Source organism: Pelophylax lessonae, assembly GCF_965119305.1.
Source record: "Pelophylax lessonae genome assembly, chromosome: 3".
In the NCBI taxonomy this organism is placed as follows: Eukaryota; Metazoa; Chordata; class Amphibia; order Anura; family Ranidae; genus Pelophylax; species Pelophylax lessonae.
The window spans coordinates 350,756,995-350,772,038 of record NC_138770.1 but is presented as its reverse complement, the minus strand read 5'-3'; the positions used below and the strand labels follow the sequence as shown (position 1 = coordinate 350,772,038).

The 15,044-nt window shown below is 39.4% G+C and overlaps 1 protein-coding gene across 1 annotated transcript in view; it reads left to right on the top strand.

The window, feature by feature from the left end:
- Nucleotides 1–15,044, top strand: part of COL12A1 (collagen type XII alpha 1 chain) — a 237,203-nt gene that overhangs the window by 151,679 nt on the left and 70,480 nt on the right. Inside the window, exons 38-42 of the mRNA XM_082249431.1 lie at nt 3,741–3,860; nt 4,628–4,774; nt 6,300–6,416; nt 7,240–7,386; nt 9,098–9,172. Coding sequence (XP_082105557.1) covers nt 3,741–3,860; nt 4,628–4,774; nt 6,300–6,416; nt 7,240–7,386; nt 9,098–9,172 — 606 coding nt within the window. The remainder of the gene's footprint in view (nt 1–3,740; nt 3,861–4,627; nt 4,775–6,299; nt 6,417–7,239; nt 7,387–9,097; nt 9,173–15,044) is intronic.

Here is a 15,044-nt window from a genome sequence, read left to right as displayed (position 1 = left end):
AATAAAGCACATTGGAAGGTAATAATATTGGGTTTTTTTTCATACACTATGGGTAAAAAAATTAAAGCTGACATTAACATGCTGAGCATCCATATTTGAAAGAGCTTAAATCCAAAGAATGAAAGGAACAGGACAGAGACAGGTTAGGGAAGAAAAGGCTAGATGATGCAGGACAGTGAAAAGCTCACAGTGTGCAGTGAAATCAGAGTAAAACATTTCAGTACAGGAGATTAACCTGTACAACTTTGCAAGACTGAGGGCAAGGCTAAAGTTCAGCTTGTTTTAGCTGGCATATAGAAGGTTTGGAACCATACCTGGGAACTTGTTGTAATTCACCTGGCAATGCTGGAATTTCAATGCGATTGTTGGGTAACATGTGACATCATTCACTTCCTTCCTTCATGTGGGACAGGGTCAACTTAGAGGCAGAATACTGAACACTGAATCTAGAGAATGACAACTGCAGTCACTGAAAAAGCTGTGGTCCCAAAGATCAGAGAAAGTACTTACTAACTGTAATGTGTAAAGAATCAGACATCTTGACGCTGCAGCTGATTGGGAAGTTTTAGTACTGTCATGTGACAGTGTTTAGCCTGATTAGCTGCAGTTACAGAAATCCAATTGGTTACACAGTTGGTTAACAGTGATTGAGTATATCCCCTGAATTTATAAACTTCCCGGAACTCAGCATTTTTACTTCTTTGCTTGCCACAGTGGAACTTGTGTGAACTGATTAGTTGGCTGTTTTTTAGGGGGCTTTAAGTCTAGCTAGCAGAGCAGGGTCTTCTGCTACATTTTTATTTTCACCATGCCCACCATCAGGCTTTACTGGTTTCCCAGCCAACAATCTGTGCAGACATTTAGGAGGTTGCTGTGGTATAGGGGCAAAACAAACTTTTATCCAAGTTTTAAAAGTGTTTTTTAGCCTAAAAAAAAAGAAAAATAGAGGTCCTGTTTCCTTATAGCAGGTTAAACTTGTGCTTGTGCTGTCTAACCTGCTCCTCTGGAAGCTGTAAAAAAATCTGGCTGATCCTGCCACTTCCTGTGTCCCCCTGTCTGTGCTGAACATGATAATCATGGCTGCTGAGCCCTGACTACCGTGGTCTGCCTGCATGCCTCTGTCATCCACTGTGTCTCCTCTCGGCTCTTCCCCCTCCCCTCCCTGCCTGTTAACTCGGGATTCTGTGTCTGTATCCTGTCCCCCCCCCTTCTGCTGATAAAAAAGTTCAATGTCACTGCCAGTCCTTCTCTTTTAAGCTCCCATCCAGCACTGTATAAGTGTTTTTAGATATGAAGCCTCTACTGTAAATACATTTTTGTGCAGTGTCTTCAGGCCGGTCACGTGACTCCTGGCCGCTCTGCTATTACTATCCAGGGCTACACCGGGAGGAGCCGAGCAGCCAGCTGAGTGGTCACGTGACTCTTGGCTGATGTCAGAGGGAGAGCTCAACTACTCCTGTTGTAACCCTGGATAGTAATAGCAGAGCAGCCGGGAGTCATGATACAGGCCTAAAGACACTTAACAAAAGGAATTTAGAGGCATAATTTCTTACAAACGGTTATACAGTGCAGAATGGGAACTTGAAAGAAAGGGGCTGGCAGCAAGGCAATGGTTGAGGGTTACAAACCATTTAATGCTGTAGGGCTGTTAAGGGGAAAAAGTGGTTACTCTGGGTATTTGCTAATAGACATTTCTAGAGGGACATGATTCTAGTTGTTTGCATTTATGTCTGTTTATTTTTGGTTTATATTTACAAATTCATCTTAGTAGGGGATGTCCATTGTAGTCTACAAAACAGCATTATATTTGATTTGTATGATCCTTTAAGCCCCTCCCTTTAAACTGCACCTTGGCCACACCCACCATTCAGAGTGGCATGCCACCATTCTCAGTAATTATGATTTATAGACTTCCCAGGTATGGTTAAAAAAAATGTTGTCAAGTTTCTATTACTGTCTGTCGCTGCTTTGAAGATTCACCATTGGGACAAAAATTTATAGGAAATCCAGTTTTACAGTTGTCACCAGAACAGAAATAGAGGGGAAATGCTTCAATGGGGACACCTGGGTGCGGGCGAAAGCAGGCTAAGAGGGGAATACTCCTCACTTTGTAGTTTTTTCTCTCACTTTAGACTGCATCAAAAGGACAGGAGGTAAGGGGAATTTTCAATAAGGTACAGACAGCAAAAAATAAACTGACAGTTTATCGACATCTAAAAAGATAGAAAAAATGGCTATGCATACACACTAAGTCAGTGGTCCCCAAACCATGGCCCGCAGGCCACATACAGCCCTTTTTTCTCACTTTTAACCTGGCCCTGACACCAGCAATTGGACACTATTCCTTCCATTGACACAAATGAATTGGCACTTTTCTTCTCGTTAACACCAGTGATGGGGCACAATTCCTTAAACTGACCCCAATGCTGGGACACTATTCCTTCCACTGATGCCAGTAATGGGACACTAGTTCTCCTCCTATTATATATTGCTCTTCCTACTCACCAACCCAGGGTTATCTTTTACCCCCACATTGGCCACAGTCTGACCCAACTATGGTCTAAAAGACAACAAACTGGCCCTTTGTTTAGAAAGTTCAGAGACCCCTTTATTAGGTGTTTACAGTAGATAAAATTATTTTATGAAACCTTTAGCTTTGAACTAGAAAATGAGGTGGTCCAAGCCAATGGGTTTCCCAATTCTCTCCAACCAGTGTATGTTCTCTTTGTTGACAACACCTGGAGGTTCTGCAAACACAATGCTTATGCTGTATAAACTAGAAATGTCTGTTTCCTCCACCACTTGTGACATCTGCCAGAAGTTACAAAGCATTATATCTATATTACACTAATGCTGTAGACAGCATCATTATTAAAGCAGAAATTAAAACTATGTTGGTCATAACTTTGTCATTGTCTAAAGCATTTTCTATTTCTTTATTGGAAGACTAAGCTCTTTTAATTTATGATCATGTTCTGCCTAAAAGTGGTCAGAAATGTAATATGAACAAAACATATCCCTCTATCATGTGTGCTTGTCTTAATTCAGAATACTAAGTGCCATTTCTGTTTGCTGCCCCATTCCTCTGCCATCTGTATGAATAACTTTTGACAAGTTTTCCTGAAACAAGAAGAAAAAAGGTCACAGGGAAGGGAGCTCCAGCACACAGCTTGTGGTTGACAGCCTCATCTCTGTTTCTGTGAGCTGTGTGAAGGGGGTGTGTCCCTTCCCTCCAATCAGCTCTCAGAGCTCTTCCCACTGAGCTCTGCGAAGTGTAACCTCAGCTCTCCATTCTGGACTTCTGGAATTCTCAAATTCTGGACTTTGAATGACTGTAGAGAAGAGAAGACTGAAGGTAAACAGGTACAACTTATGTAGGAGGATTTGTTTCATCTCTGTGTATCACCTGAGGCCAGTCACTTCACTGGGCATATGTAAGGGCTTACAACTACTTTAGTGTACATGGGTAAAGTTTACACCTTTTGCCTCACATGGCAATACTATATATATTTTTTACCAGTCAGCAGGATCGGCCATATGACTATTAGGTGTAAATAGCAAAGCGTATAAGCACTTATTTTCTGTGTGGATATTTCCACACCTCCAAACTCCCTGACCTGTCCACGTTTATTGTGGTTTGTCTATACCACCAATGGTTATAAAGGCTTCAGAATGAGTATTATACCTATAATATGTCATGGTATAGAATACTTGATTATAATGCATTTTTCCCTTTGTAGTGGGTCTGCTGGCACCAAAGAACTTGCAAATTTCTGATGAATGGTATACCAGATTCAGGGTATCTTGGGACAGAGCTACTTCTCCAGTTCTTGGATATAAGCTTGTGTACCAACCACATGGTTAGTAAACATTGTCATACCTTTAATTAATTCACACCAAAACTCATTTCAGTTTGGTTTATAAATGCAAAGATTAACACTGAATAATATAAATATCTAATAACGAACACAAGGGTCAAGGTGGTATAGATTTAAAAAATAACTTCAGCCCCTGTTTAATGTGGCTCCACCCCTCATGCCACCATTATGGCCCATGCACAGATATGCTGTTAGAAACTTTTGGCAGCTATGTGTTACCCGCCTTTGTGCATGCTTGGGGAAATCCTGCACATGCAGAATCTGGAAAGGAAGATGGGGGTTGGGGACAGTAAATTGTAGAAGTACTGTTTTATGTTTTTTTAAAAAAAAGATATTATGAATATATATATATATATATATATATATATATATATATATATATATATATATATATATATAGTGAGAGGGAGACAGGGTAAGAGGAGATTTTTTTTAGGGTAAAGGTCCACTTAAATATTTGACCCTTTTAGTGTACTGTTAGTCTTCCTGGATCTTAGATTTTACCATTTTAATTAGCATAGTGGTCTTATAAAACATGTAATCATCTTTATAATGAAATCAACAAACGTTTCTAAAGACCTGCTGACTAAGCAAAAGATTTTAGAGTAAACTTAGTTTCGGTAATAAAAGTATACTGTTTGGAATGGCAGCATTGAATATCCTGATGATCTACATAAAGATTTACATAAAATGTAAAAAATAAACCTACTAAACACATATATCCATATTTATGATGTTATTATATAAAGATGCTGATGAATCCGTAGACGTATTTGTTGGTGATGTGAATTCCTACACGTTGCAAAACTTGAATCCTGGAACCACCTACGATGTCAAGGTATTTGCTCAGTATGACACTGGACTAAGCGGACCACTCTCAGGGCCTGGAACGACATGTAAGTAAGCTCAGCCCACAATCTGGTGACCGCTGATGTAATGTGCTACCTGTACTGTAATTTTTGTAATTGTTTTTATTTTAGTATACAAGCTATAGAATTAGTTTCCTGCATACTTACCTCTTCAATACAGATATCAAACTTTTTTTTAAGCTTTTTAATCATTTATACATACTTAACATATCAATCTTGCAGTAAAATTGGGCATACTGTACAGCAAGATTAACCACTTACTTTATGTTACTTACCACCTTTCTGCTCTTTGCATAGGCTCTTTTATTGAGAATGTTTAAAATACATTAAAAAGTAGCAAGGGATATTTTCCCCCCAACAACAAGAAGCCATATTTTCATTGAATGCTTCACTTTGTATATTGGTCCAAAATGTTACTTTATCTGCTCCATAACACCATAAATTTTGGGAGATAAGTGGCAAATAGGATTGCATTCCAGCTTTTGATTTAGAACTCCTGGAAATGTGCATTGTGTGGGATGCTTATTAGCTAGTTGTTAGGGTTGATGAGGGATATACTTTATCTGTTCTTTTGATGGGAGCTGTATTAAAATAATCTGGCTATCATTCTTCTATTTAATTTCACTAAATCCCATGGTGCTGATACATGTTGTTAACTGTCAGGGGGATGATTGGTGAACAAGTAAGATAGTTTGAAAACCAAAACATTTATGCTTGAGCAAGTTATTACAAGATAGTTCACATAAAGAACAGTTCCAGATCACAAGCAATTGGTGAATTGTAAATACCACCTAGCAAACCCTGCAACTGTGCAACAGTTGGAAAGTCTAAAGTTTAGCTTAAGGCCTAACAATTTCTTAATGGCGTCCCAAGCCCAACTATTTGTAAATAGTCACTTAGCATTGATTTATAATAAAGTAGCTCTGGCTGCAGATCTTCCTGCAATAATTGCCTCTTCTCTGGCACTTTCCTTTTTGCCACTACATGTCCTCATGCTTTCCAGGTAGAATAACACCCACCATCATCATTCAACATGGCAGACTAGGGGCATACTGTGAGTGCAGGAAATCATGGATTAACCCCCTGAGGGGACCTTACCACTTCTTGTATGTTTCCTGAGGCCTGTAATGCCTCCTATCTTTGCTTGCTGCATCCACAATCACATTCAAAGCTCCCAGACAGGTTTGAATCTCATTGGCGATTGTCTTAGGGCTGACACTTTATTAAGTGAGGTTTTCTGACTAAGAGAGACAGCAAAGAGCTTACAGTGAATATGTTTGGGAATAGCTCTCTGAATCTCAAGTAAGAAGGGTTTTCTAGATTTAACTGATTACTAACAAAATCGAGTGGGTGGATTGGTGCAGCACAGGAATGCTTGATTGAAATACTAAAGTACTAAGTAGGTAGGCTGTGCTGTCTATATGCATTTTAAAGCTAATTCGACTGTAGTGTTCCTTTAAATGTATCATTGCTTATTGTTAAAACTTAAATATATATATATATATATATATATATACATACTAACTGAACTCTTATGTCTTTATTTTTGCAGTGTACTTGAATGTGACTGATCTGACAAGCTACCAGGTTGCGTGGGACTCATTTTGTGTTAGATGGACTCCTCACCGAGCTGCAACTTCATACAGAGTCAAGCTGAATCCAGTTGATGGTACCTCATTTTTTTAAGTCTTTGTTTATGATTGTATGAATAAATGGCAATGCTTATAAAGCCTCTCAGTGCAGCAATGTCCCTTGACTTTCCCTAGCTTTTTTCCTCAATCCTTTCCCAGTGCAGAATGTGATAAGATGTGCACAGCTGATTTGCACACACACTAGAGCCGTATTTGATGGAAGATAATTAACCTACTAGCATATCTTTGGAGTGTGGGAGGAAACCAGAATACCCGGAGAAATGTACAGGAAGCAATGCAAAGTGCAGATAGTGTCTGGCCAAGGTTCAAACTAAGTCCCATTGCTACATAGTGTAAGTGCTAACCATTAGGCTTAATTTTCCAGTGCAGCGAGGGTTAATACATCTAAAGGGCCACCTTGAGCGCTCAGAAAAAGAGCTTGACTATGCCTGTTCTTACCTGTCGAATCCGCAATTTATAGAAGCTGTACTACAGCTTCTATGAATGATGCAGGATCTCTGAATGGGGGACGGACATATACCATAATTCTTATGACATGAGAAAGGTGCCTAAAGATTTAAAGTGTATGGATTGAGTGGAATCCGCCCTGCTTAGTTTTCTTTTTATATAATACTTATTTCACCACAGTCTCAATAAGTGGGAGGGCTAAAAAGACTTATTGCAATAATGCTGGAAGTTTAACAGTTCAGCAAAATAATTCAATAACAAGGTCATTAAATGTTTTCTCATCTTTCTAATATTTAGTGAATAGTGAGTTATAAACATGTTTTATTCCAGTTCCAATACTAGCACTAATTACTATATGCAGGTCCATTGATCTTGGTTTATGTTGATATACAGGATCACGTGGGCAAGAAATAACAGTGACTGGTTCTGATTCATCACACTGTTTCAATGGACTTAACCCTGACACAGATTACACAGCCACAGTTTTTGTGCAAACTCCGAACCTTGAGGGAAGAGGGGTTTCAACCAAAGAACGAACCTGTAAGTAAATGTTTTTATTGAAGTGTCTATAATGAGCAAATGTAAATTAGGAAAATTACCTAAACCATCAAAAAATAACGATTATTTCCTTGATGTTTTCTTATTAAGCTTTGGAGAGTTCAGTTTCTTCATATTCTATATTTTCATAAAGTTTGTGAAGTGGATCAATCAATTTTAGGAGTTAGTATTTTTGGTGCCTTGCTACAATTTTAGAATTTCCTTCTCGTTCGCTATGAGCTCCACATTACTATGCCAAGATCTAATGTTATGCTCCAGAGTAGAGATGGGTGAACGGTTTGGGCTAAGCAAAAGTTTGTCCTGAACATGGCTTGTTCGCCCGTGCGCAAACACCAGAATTTGCAGCTCGCTTGGCGGGATGCACAGTGCATTCTAAGCCCTGATTGGCTTTAATGTCAACAGGTGGCCCCACCCCTTACCTATTTAAGTACTGTCAAACAGCAGAGCAGGCAATTGGCGGTTAGCCTTAGTCGCAGGCAGAGCATTTTTTTTTCTTTTTTTTGGGTCCAGTTGTGGCAGCAGGCATTGTGATAGATGATGGCTCTACATCAGGGGACATTGTTTTTTTAATTATTTTAATAAAGGAATTGTCAAAAACTGCCTGCTGTCTTTATTTATTTTTGACACTTTTTTGGGTGAATGGGAAGGGGTAAAATGTACCCCATACTCATTTATGTTAGGAGGCAGGATCTGGGGGTCCCCTTGTTAAAGGGGGCTTCCAGATTCTGATAAGCCCCCTGCCCACACCTCCCATAACCACAACCCAGGGTTGTCGAAAACAGGTCTCTGTCCCCATCCCCAGGGATTTTGGGCCTGGTGTTGATTGGGGGGGACCCCCACGCTGTCTTTTAAACATTTTTTTGCCATCAATGGTATTTTTTTGTCGCAATTGTAATGTCTTTTTTTTTCTTTATTAGGTTTTGCTGCACCAGGTTCTATACACAGTATTGGTGCACCACTTTAAAGGCATACTAATGGGGACCACCCAGGCACTATATTTAAAGGACTTTTTCATTTTTATTGTTTCACTTTAAGCATCATTAACATCACTGCTCCTGTAAAAACCATCTTTTTAAAAAAAAAGTTTGCTTTAATGCATGTCCCTTAAGGCAGTACACAGGCCCCCATACCCTTTTTTATGGCCAATAAGGACTTTTGATTTTTCAAAGTTGGGTCCCATAGACTTCAAGGGGGTTTGGGCCCAAACTTTTGCAATGTTCGAGAGTTCTGATGGGAACTGAACCAGTGGGAGGGGGGGCTGTTCGGCCCATCTCTACTCCTGAGTACTCTTCCTAAAATTCTCGCAAATTTGCCTCTTTTCCTGTAACTTGTCTACAGTGCATTTATGTGTATGTTTAAAACAGGTTTATCCTAATGTCTATATATCTATCTGAATACATATTGTTGTGTACCAGAGCCATGAAGCTCTTTAATGCCTGAATGTTTGTTTTTTGTTTTAAGCTATAATTTTTTTTTTTTTTTAATGGTTTTAAAATGCAATCTGACATTTGTGATTATTCCTTCTGTTTGAGTTAAGTAAGCAAAATTGTAAGTATTTACATTACATTGTAATTTTCTTCCTGACAGGTATGCTGTTTGGGTGTTGAATAGTCATTGGTTTATACTTTTGTTGTTCTTTTTTATAACACCATTACTTTGCCATCATTAATACATTTGTTATTTTTATATATAGTGATAAAACCAACAGAGGCACCTACAGAGCCTCCTGCCCCTCCTCCACCTCCCACAATTCCTCCTGCACGCGAAGGTTCGTATTATGCTATTTGATTACTAACTCACATACCTCCCAACACGTTATAAGAAAAACTGGGACACATAAGCCCTGTGCCTGATTTTACACCACATGAAATTTGTCTATATGTACTCATTCTTCATGTTTCTTTTGGCATCCAGACTGTTAAATGGCATGTACTGATAGGAAGAATTATGTTCCTTTGACTTTAATCACTGTGTAAAAAAAAAAAACATTGACGTTAGATGGCTAATATAAAAAGTGTTATATATTAATTATAATGATCAATGTGCAGCCATTCATAGCAACCAATCAGGAATGTCTTGGGTGATTGTACAAAACTCTTTCTGGCTAGTTTCCATGGATAGCTTCCCAACTTGCTCTGTTATAAGACTCTGCCAATAGAGCACAGATATGTAAATACACATAGGTCTTGGCAAGTGTGATTTAGGCAGGCAGCTTGTTTAGTATTACTGTGAATGCCCTGGCTTTTTATAGCACACACAAGTTTTATGAACAAAAATAAAACCCATTGTGACTAGTATCTTGAGAACAGAAGTCATGTGGACCCACTGCTATAGTGATACCGGTAGGCATGCCCTAGCATTAGCTGGGTATTTCAAGAGGCAGGCCCTGAAAGCAGGCCCTCTTTTTAGAATGCCAACACAGTGCTAAGGGGATTTAATTCTTTTGAAGCAATAATGCCCCAAATTGGTGATCTTTACCTGTAAGGCCCCTTTCACACATTCGGACCGTTCATCTGTTTTTCATCCATGCGTTGATGAAAAATGAACATCAATGCATTCCTATGAAAAAACAAATGTAAACGGATGATCATCCTTTTGCATCCATTTTCATCCACTTCCGTCAACAACCGTATTTTTGAACAGATGAAAGCCCTATTTTTCATCCAATCAAAAAACAGATTGGAGGAAATACTGAGGAAAACGGATGAAAATTGGAAGACAATGGATGAAAACGGATGACAGTGGATGAAAATGGATGACAACAGATGAAAAATAGATGACAACAGATGAAAAATGGATGACAACAGATGAAGAATGGATGAAAATTGATGACAACGGAAGAAAAACAGATGTGAAATTGATGTTGACTGAAAAAATCTGAGGACAAAAAAACGTGACTGAACTGATGAATTGAATAGTCTGTATGTCTGAAAGGGCCCTAACTAGTAAAGGGGTTTGGTCCCTTGCACTGGGTGAAGAGGTAGGGGAACTAACTTTATTTTAAATAAAGAAAACATTCCTCTTTTCACCAGCTTGTTACATAAGTGTTCCAAAAGTGATCAGCTGTCTTCTTTGTCTTGTGCTGGAACCTCTTATTTCAGATAACCCCATTATATTGCAGAGTGAGGACATGGAGGCATTTTGCTCTTTACCATTGGATGTTTTTTTTTTTTTGTTTAACCACTTGCCAACTGCCCAATAGCAGATTTACTGCTACAGGGCAGCCACGCTGTGTATCACGTATACAGTTTCTCACAAAAGTAAGTCCACCCCTCACATTTTTGTAAATATTTTATTCTATCTTTTCATGTGACAACACTGAAGAAATTATACTTTGCTTCAGTATACAGCAGGATAGTGAGTGTACAGCTTGTATAACAGTATAAATCTGCTTTCCCCTGAAAATAACTCAACACACATCCATTAATGTCTAAACCACTGGCAACAAAAGTGAGTACACCCCTAAGTGAAAATGTCCAAATTGGGCCCAAAGTGTCAATATTTTGTGTGGCCACCATTATTTTCCAGCACTGCCTTAACCCTCTTGGGTATGGACTTCCCCAGAGCTTCACAGGTTGCCACTGGAGTCCTCTTCCACTCCTCCATGATGACATCACGGAGCTGGTGGATGTTAGAGACCTTGCGCTCCTCCACCTTCCATTTGAGGATGTCCCACAGATGCTCAATAGTGTTTAGGTCTGTAGACATGCTTGGCCAGTCCATCACCTTTACTCTTAGCTTCTTTAGAACTCCCACCAACATGCTTGACTGTAGGCAAGACACACTTGTCTTTGTACTCCTCACCTGGTTTCCACCACACACGTTCTGAAACAAATAAGATTATCTTGGTCTCATCAGACCACAGTAATCCATGTCCTTAGACTGCTTGTCTTCAGCAAACTCTATGCAGGCATTCTTGGGCATCATCTTTAGAAGAGGCTTCCTTCTGGGACAACAGGCATGCAGACCAATTTGATGCAGTGTGCGGCAATGGTCTGAGCACTGGTAGGCTGAACCCCCACCCCTTCAACCTCTGCAGCAATGCTGGCAGCACTCATATGTCTATTTCCCAAAGACAACCTCTGGATATGACGCTGAGCGTGTGCACTCAACTTCTTTGGTCGACCATAGAGAGGCCTGTTCTGAGTGGAACCTGTCCTGTTAAACCACTGTATGGTCTTGGCCACCATGCTGCAGATCAGTTTTAGGGTCTTGGCAATCTTCTTATAGCCTAGGTCATCTTTATGTAGAGCAACAATTCTTTTTTTTAGATCCTCAGAGAGTTATTTGCCATGAGGTGCCATGTTGAACTTTCAGTGACCAGTATGAGAGAGTGAGAGCGATAACACCAAATTTAACACACCTGCTCCCCATTCACACCTGAGAACCTGAGACCTTGTAACACTAATGAGTCACATGACACCGGGAGGTAAAATTGCTAATTGGGCCCAATTTTGACATTGCCAGCGGTTTAGACAATAATGACTGTGTGTTGGGTTATTTTGAGGGGACAACAAATTTACACTGTTATACAAGCTGTACACTCACTACTTTACATTGTAGCAAAGTGTCATTTGTTCAGTGCTGTCACATGAAAAGATATAATAAAATATTTACAAAAATGTGAAGGGTATACTTACTTTTATGAGCTACTGTATGTACGTGAATCTGCACCTCTGGGTTTTGGGAGTGAGTGTGTGCTGCTGGCGGCTTCCTCCCACTGTGATTTTACACAGCGTGTCCCAGTGGACATGATGTCCGCCGTCACCCGCTGATCGTTCAGTACACTGACAGAGTGACAGTCTGCCTATGTAAACAAGGCAAATTGTCATTATGTCAGTACAGAAGGCATGGATCCTGTGTTTCTGAAATGCAAAACACAGATCCATGTCTTTCCCTAGTAAAAGCACCTCCCAACTTTTTGAGATGGAAACGAGAACCATAAGCAAAAGTATGCAGGCCTAGGACACACCCTTGCCATGCCTCCTTCAAAGAATTATACAAAAAAAAACATTTGTTAAACCCACAAGTGCTTCTTTTTACCTCTACTATTTCTTTATACTGAAAAAATATAACAAAAAACTGTGCTTGGGTCTATTAAATAAAAAACAGCTGCTGCACATATGCTGGATAAAACATAAAAACAGTATAAAATTGAAAAGCAGCGCTATATAAAAAGTCCAGGTATAGGTAGGGTCCAGCTGATTGGTCTCCTTGAAGTGCCACCACCACCAGAGAGAGAGAGCAACCCCAATCACACTGCCGCTTACCGTCCCACTAATAAAAGAAGGCTCAAAGGTTCCACCAAACTGCTCCTCCAGAAATCCTCAACGATTCCAGGATCAAGCCAATTAGGTGCGACTCCATACAGATGGTACAAGGCAGATTGATCACTCATATATATACCAGAAAAAAGCAAAAAAGAAAACCATAGTGCAACACCTAATGAAACACCATTTAATTTCTTATGCCAAATACATGCTTACAGGTAATAAGAGTAAAAAGAGCTTATCTGCCAGAAATGTTTGACTACCAACAAGATGACCGCTGCTTCACTCCGTAGTGACGTCCCGCATCACAGGTCCCGCCCGACGCGGCGTTTCGTCCAATGTTAGACTTCTTCCGGGGCGTGGTCAGTGGGTGCCACCATACTCATTATATAGTTGAGACAAGCAGTATGTCACTTCCGGTGGAAGCGTCACACCACACCGGAAGCAAAACAAAGAAACGCCATCTTTGACCAATAAAGGAGATGACGATCTGATATGGATCTAGCAGCAGTCTACAGTAGTCAAAAAACAAATCTGATTTTTTTGACTACTGTAGACTGCTACTAGATCCATATCAGATCGTCATCTCCCTTATTGGTCAAAGATGGCGTTTCTTTGTTTTGCTTCCGGTGTGGTGTGACGCTTCCGCCGGAAGTGACATACTGCTTGTCTCAACTATATAATGAGTATGGTGGCACCCACTGACCATGCCCTGAAAGAAGTCTAACATTGGACGAAACGCCACGTCGGACGGGACCTGTGATGCGGGACTTCACTACGGAGTGAAGCAGCGGTCATCTTGTTGGCGGTCAAACATTTCTGGCAGATAAGCTCTTTTTACTCTTATTACCTGTAAGCATGTATTTGGCATAAGAAATTAAATGGTGTTTCATTAGGTGTTGCACTATGGTTTTCTTTTTTGCTTTTTTCTGGTATATATGAGTGATCAATCTGCCTTGTACCATCTGTATGGAGTCGCACCTAATTGGCTTGATCCTGGAATCGTTGAGGATTTCTGGAGGAGCAGTTTGGTGGAACCTTTGAGCCTTCTTTTATTAGTGGGACGGTAAGCGGCAGTGTGATTGGGGTTGCTCTCTCTCTCTGGTGGTGGTGGCACTTCAAGGAGACCAATCAACTGGACCCTACCTATACCTGGACTTTTTATATAGCGCTGCTTTTCAATTTTATACTATTTCTTTATACTGGCTATTGAAATTTACAGATGCAACAATTCAGAATATGGATGAAAGGTTTAGCACTGGGAAACAGTTTCTGAAAGATAAAAAGTGCATTTTATATACAATTATATACTGTAGATCAGACCAAAATGAGGAGGAAACAGGGACTTTGTTTCAAATCTGGGACAGTCCCTCAATATCAGGGACAGTTGGGAGCTATGACATCCCCCACTAAATTGAATCACCAACTAGGCACACAGTTAACTCTTTGATCGCCCCTGTTTTTAACCCCTTCCCAGCCAGTGTCATTAGTACAGTGACACTGCACATTTTTAGCACTGATCACTGTATTAGTGTCACTGGTCCCCAAAGAGTGTCTAAAGTGTCAGAATGTTTGCTGCAATATCGCAGTTTTGCTATAAGTCGCTGATTACTAGTAAATAAGTTGCCATTACTAGTAAAAAAAGAAAAATCCCATAGTTTGTAGATGCTATAACGTTTGTGCAAACCAATCACTATATGTTTATTGGGATTTTTTTATCAAAAATATGTAGCAGAATACATATTGGCCTAAATTGATGAAGAAATTTGATTTTTTACATTTTTTATTGAATGTGCTTTATGGCAGAAAGTAAAAAATATTTTTTTCTTTTTTCAAAATTGTTGGTCTTTGTTTATAGCACAAAAAATAAAAAATGCAGAGGTGATCAAATACCAAAAATAAAGCCCTATTTGTAGGAAAAAGGGACATATTTTATTTGGGTACAATGTTGCACAACTGCACAATTGTTAGTTAAAGTAATGCAGTGCCGTATCACAAAAAATGACCTGGTCAGGAAGGGAAGTAAATCTTCCGAAGGTCAAGTGGTTAAAGATGATTGGTGCAAATTGGGGAAATAGAAGACTTTTTTTAATTCTCATTTTTTCTTAGAAGTTTTTATTTGTTGTTGTATTACTGCATTACCTTTTTGGTTACTAGTTTTGTGGAAAAGTCCCATACTGGTATTTTGACTTTTTTGTTGCTTTCTTTCCTGCTCTATTAAGGGCTCTCTAATAAAATTTGATTTGATGTATTTCAATTATTTTTAACTGTGTTGTCCCTCAAGTTAAATAAATATTTTACTAATTGATGTATTCAAAAAACACTAGATAAATATAACCAGATTATTAATGTTCATTTCTTTTTGTTCTT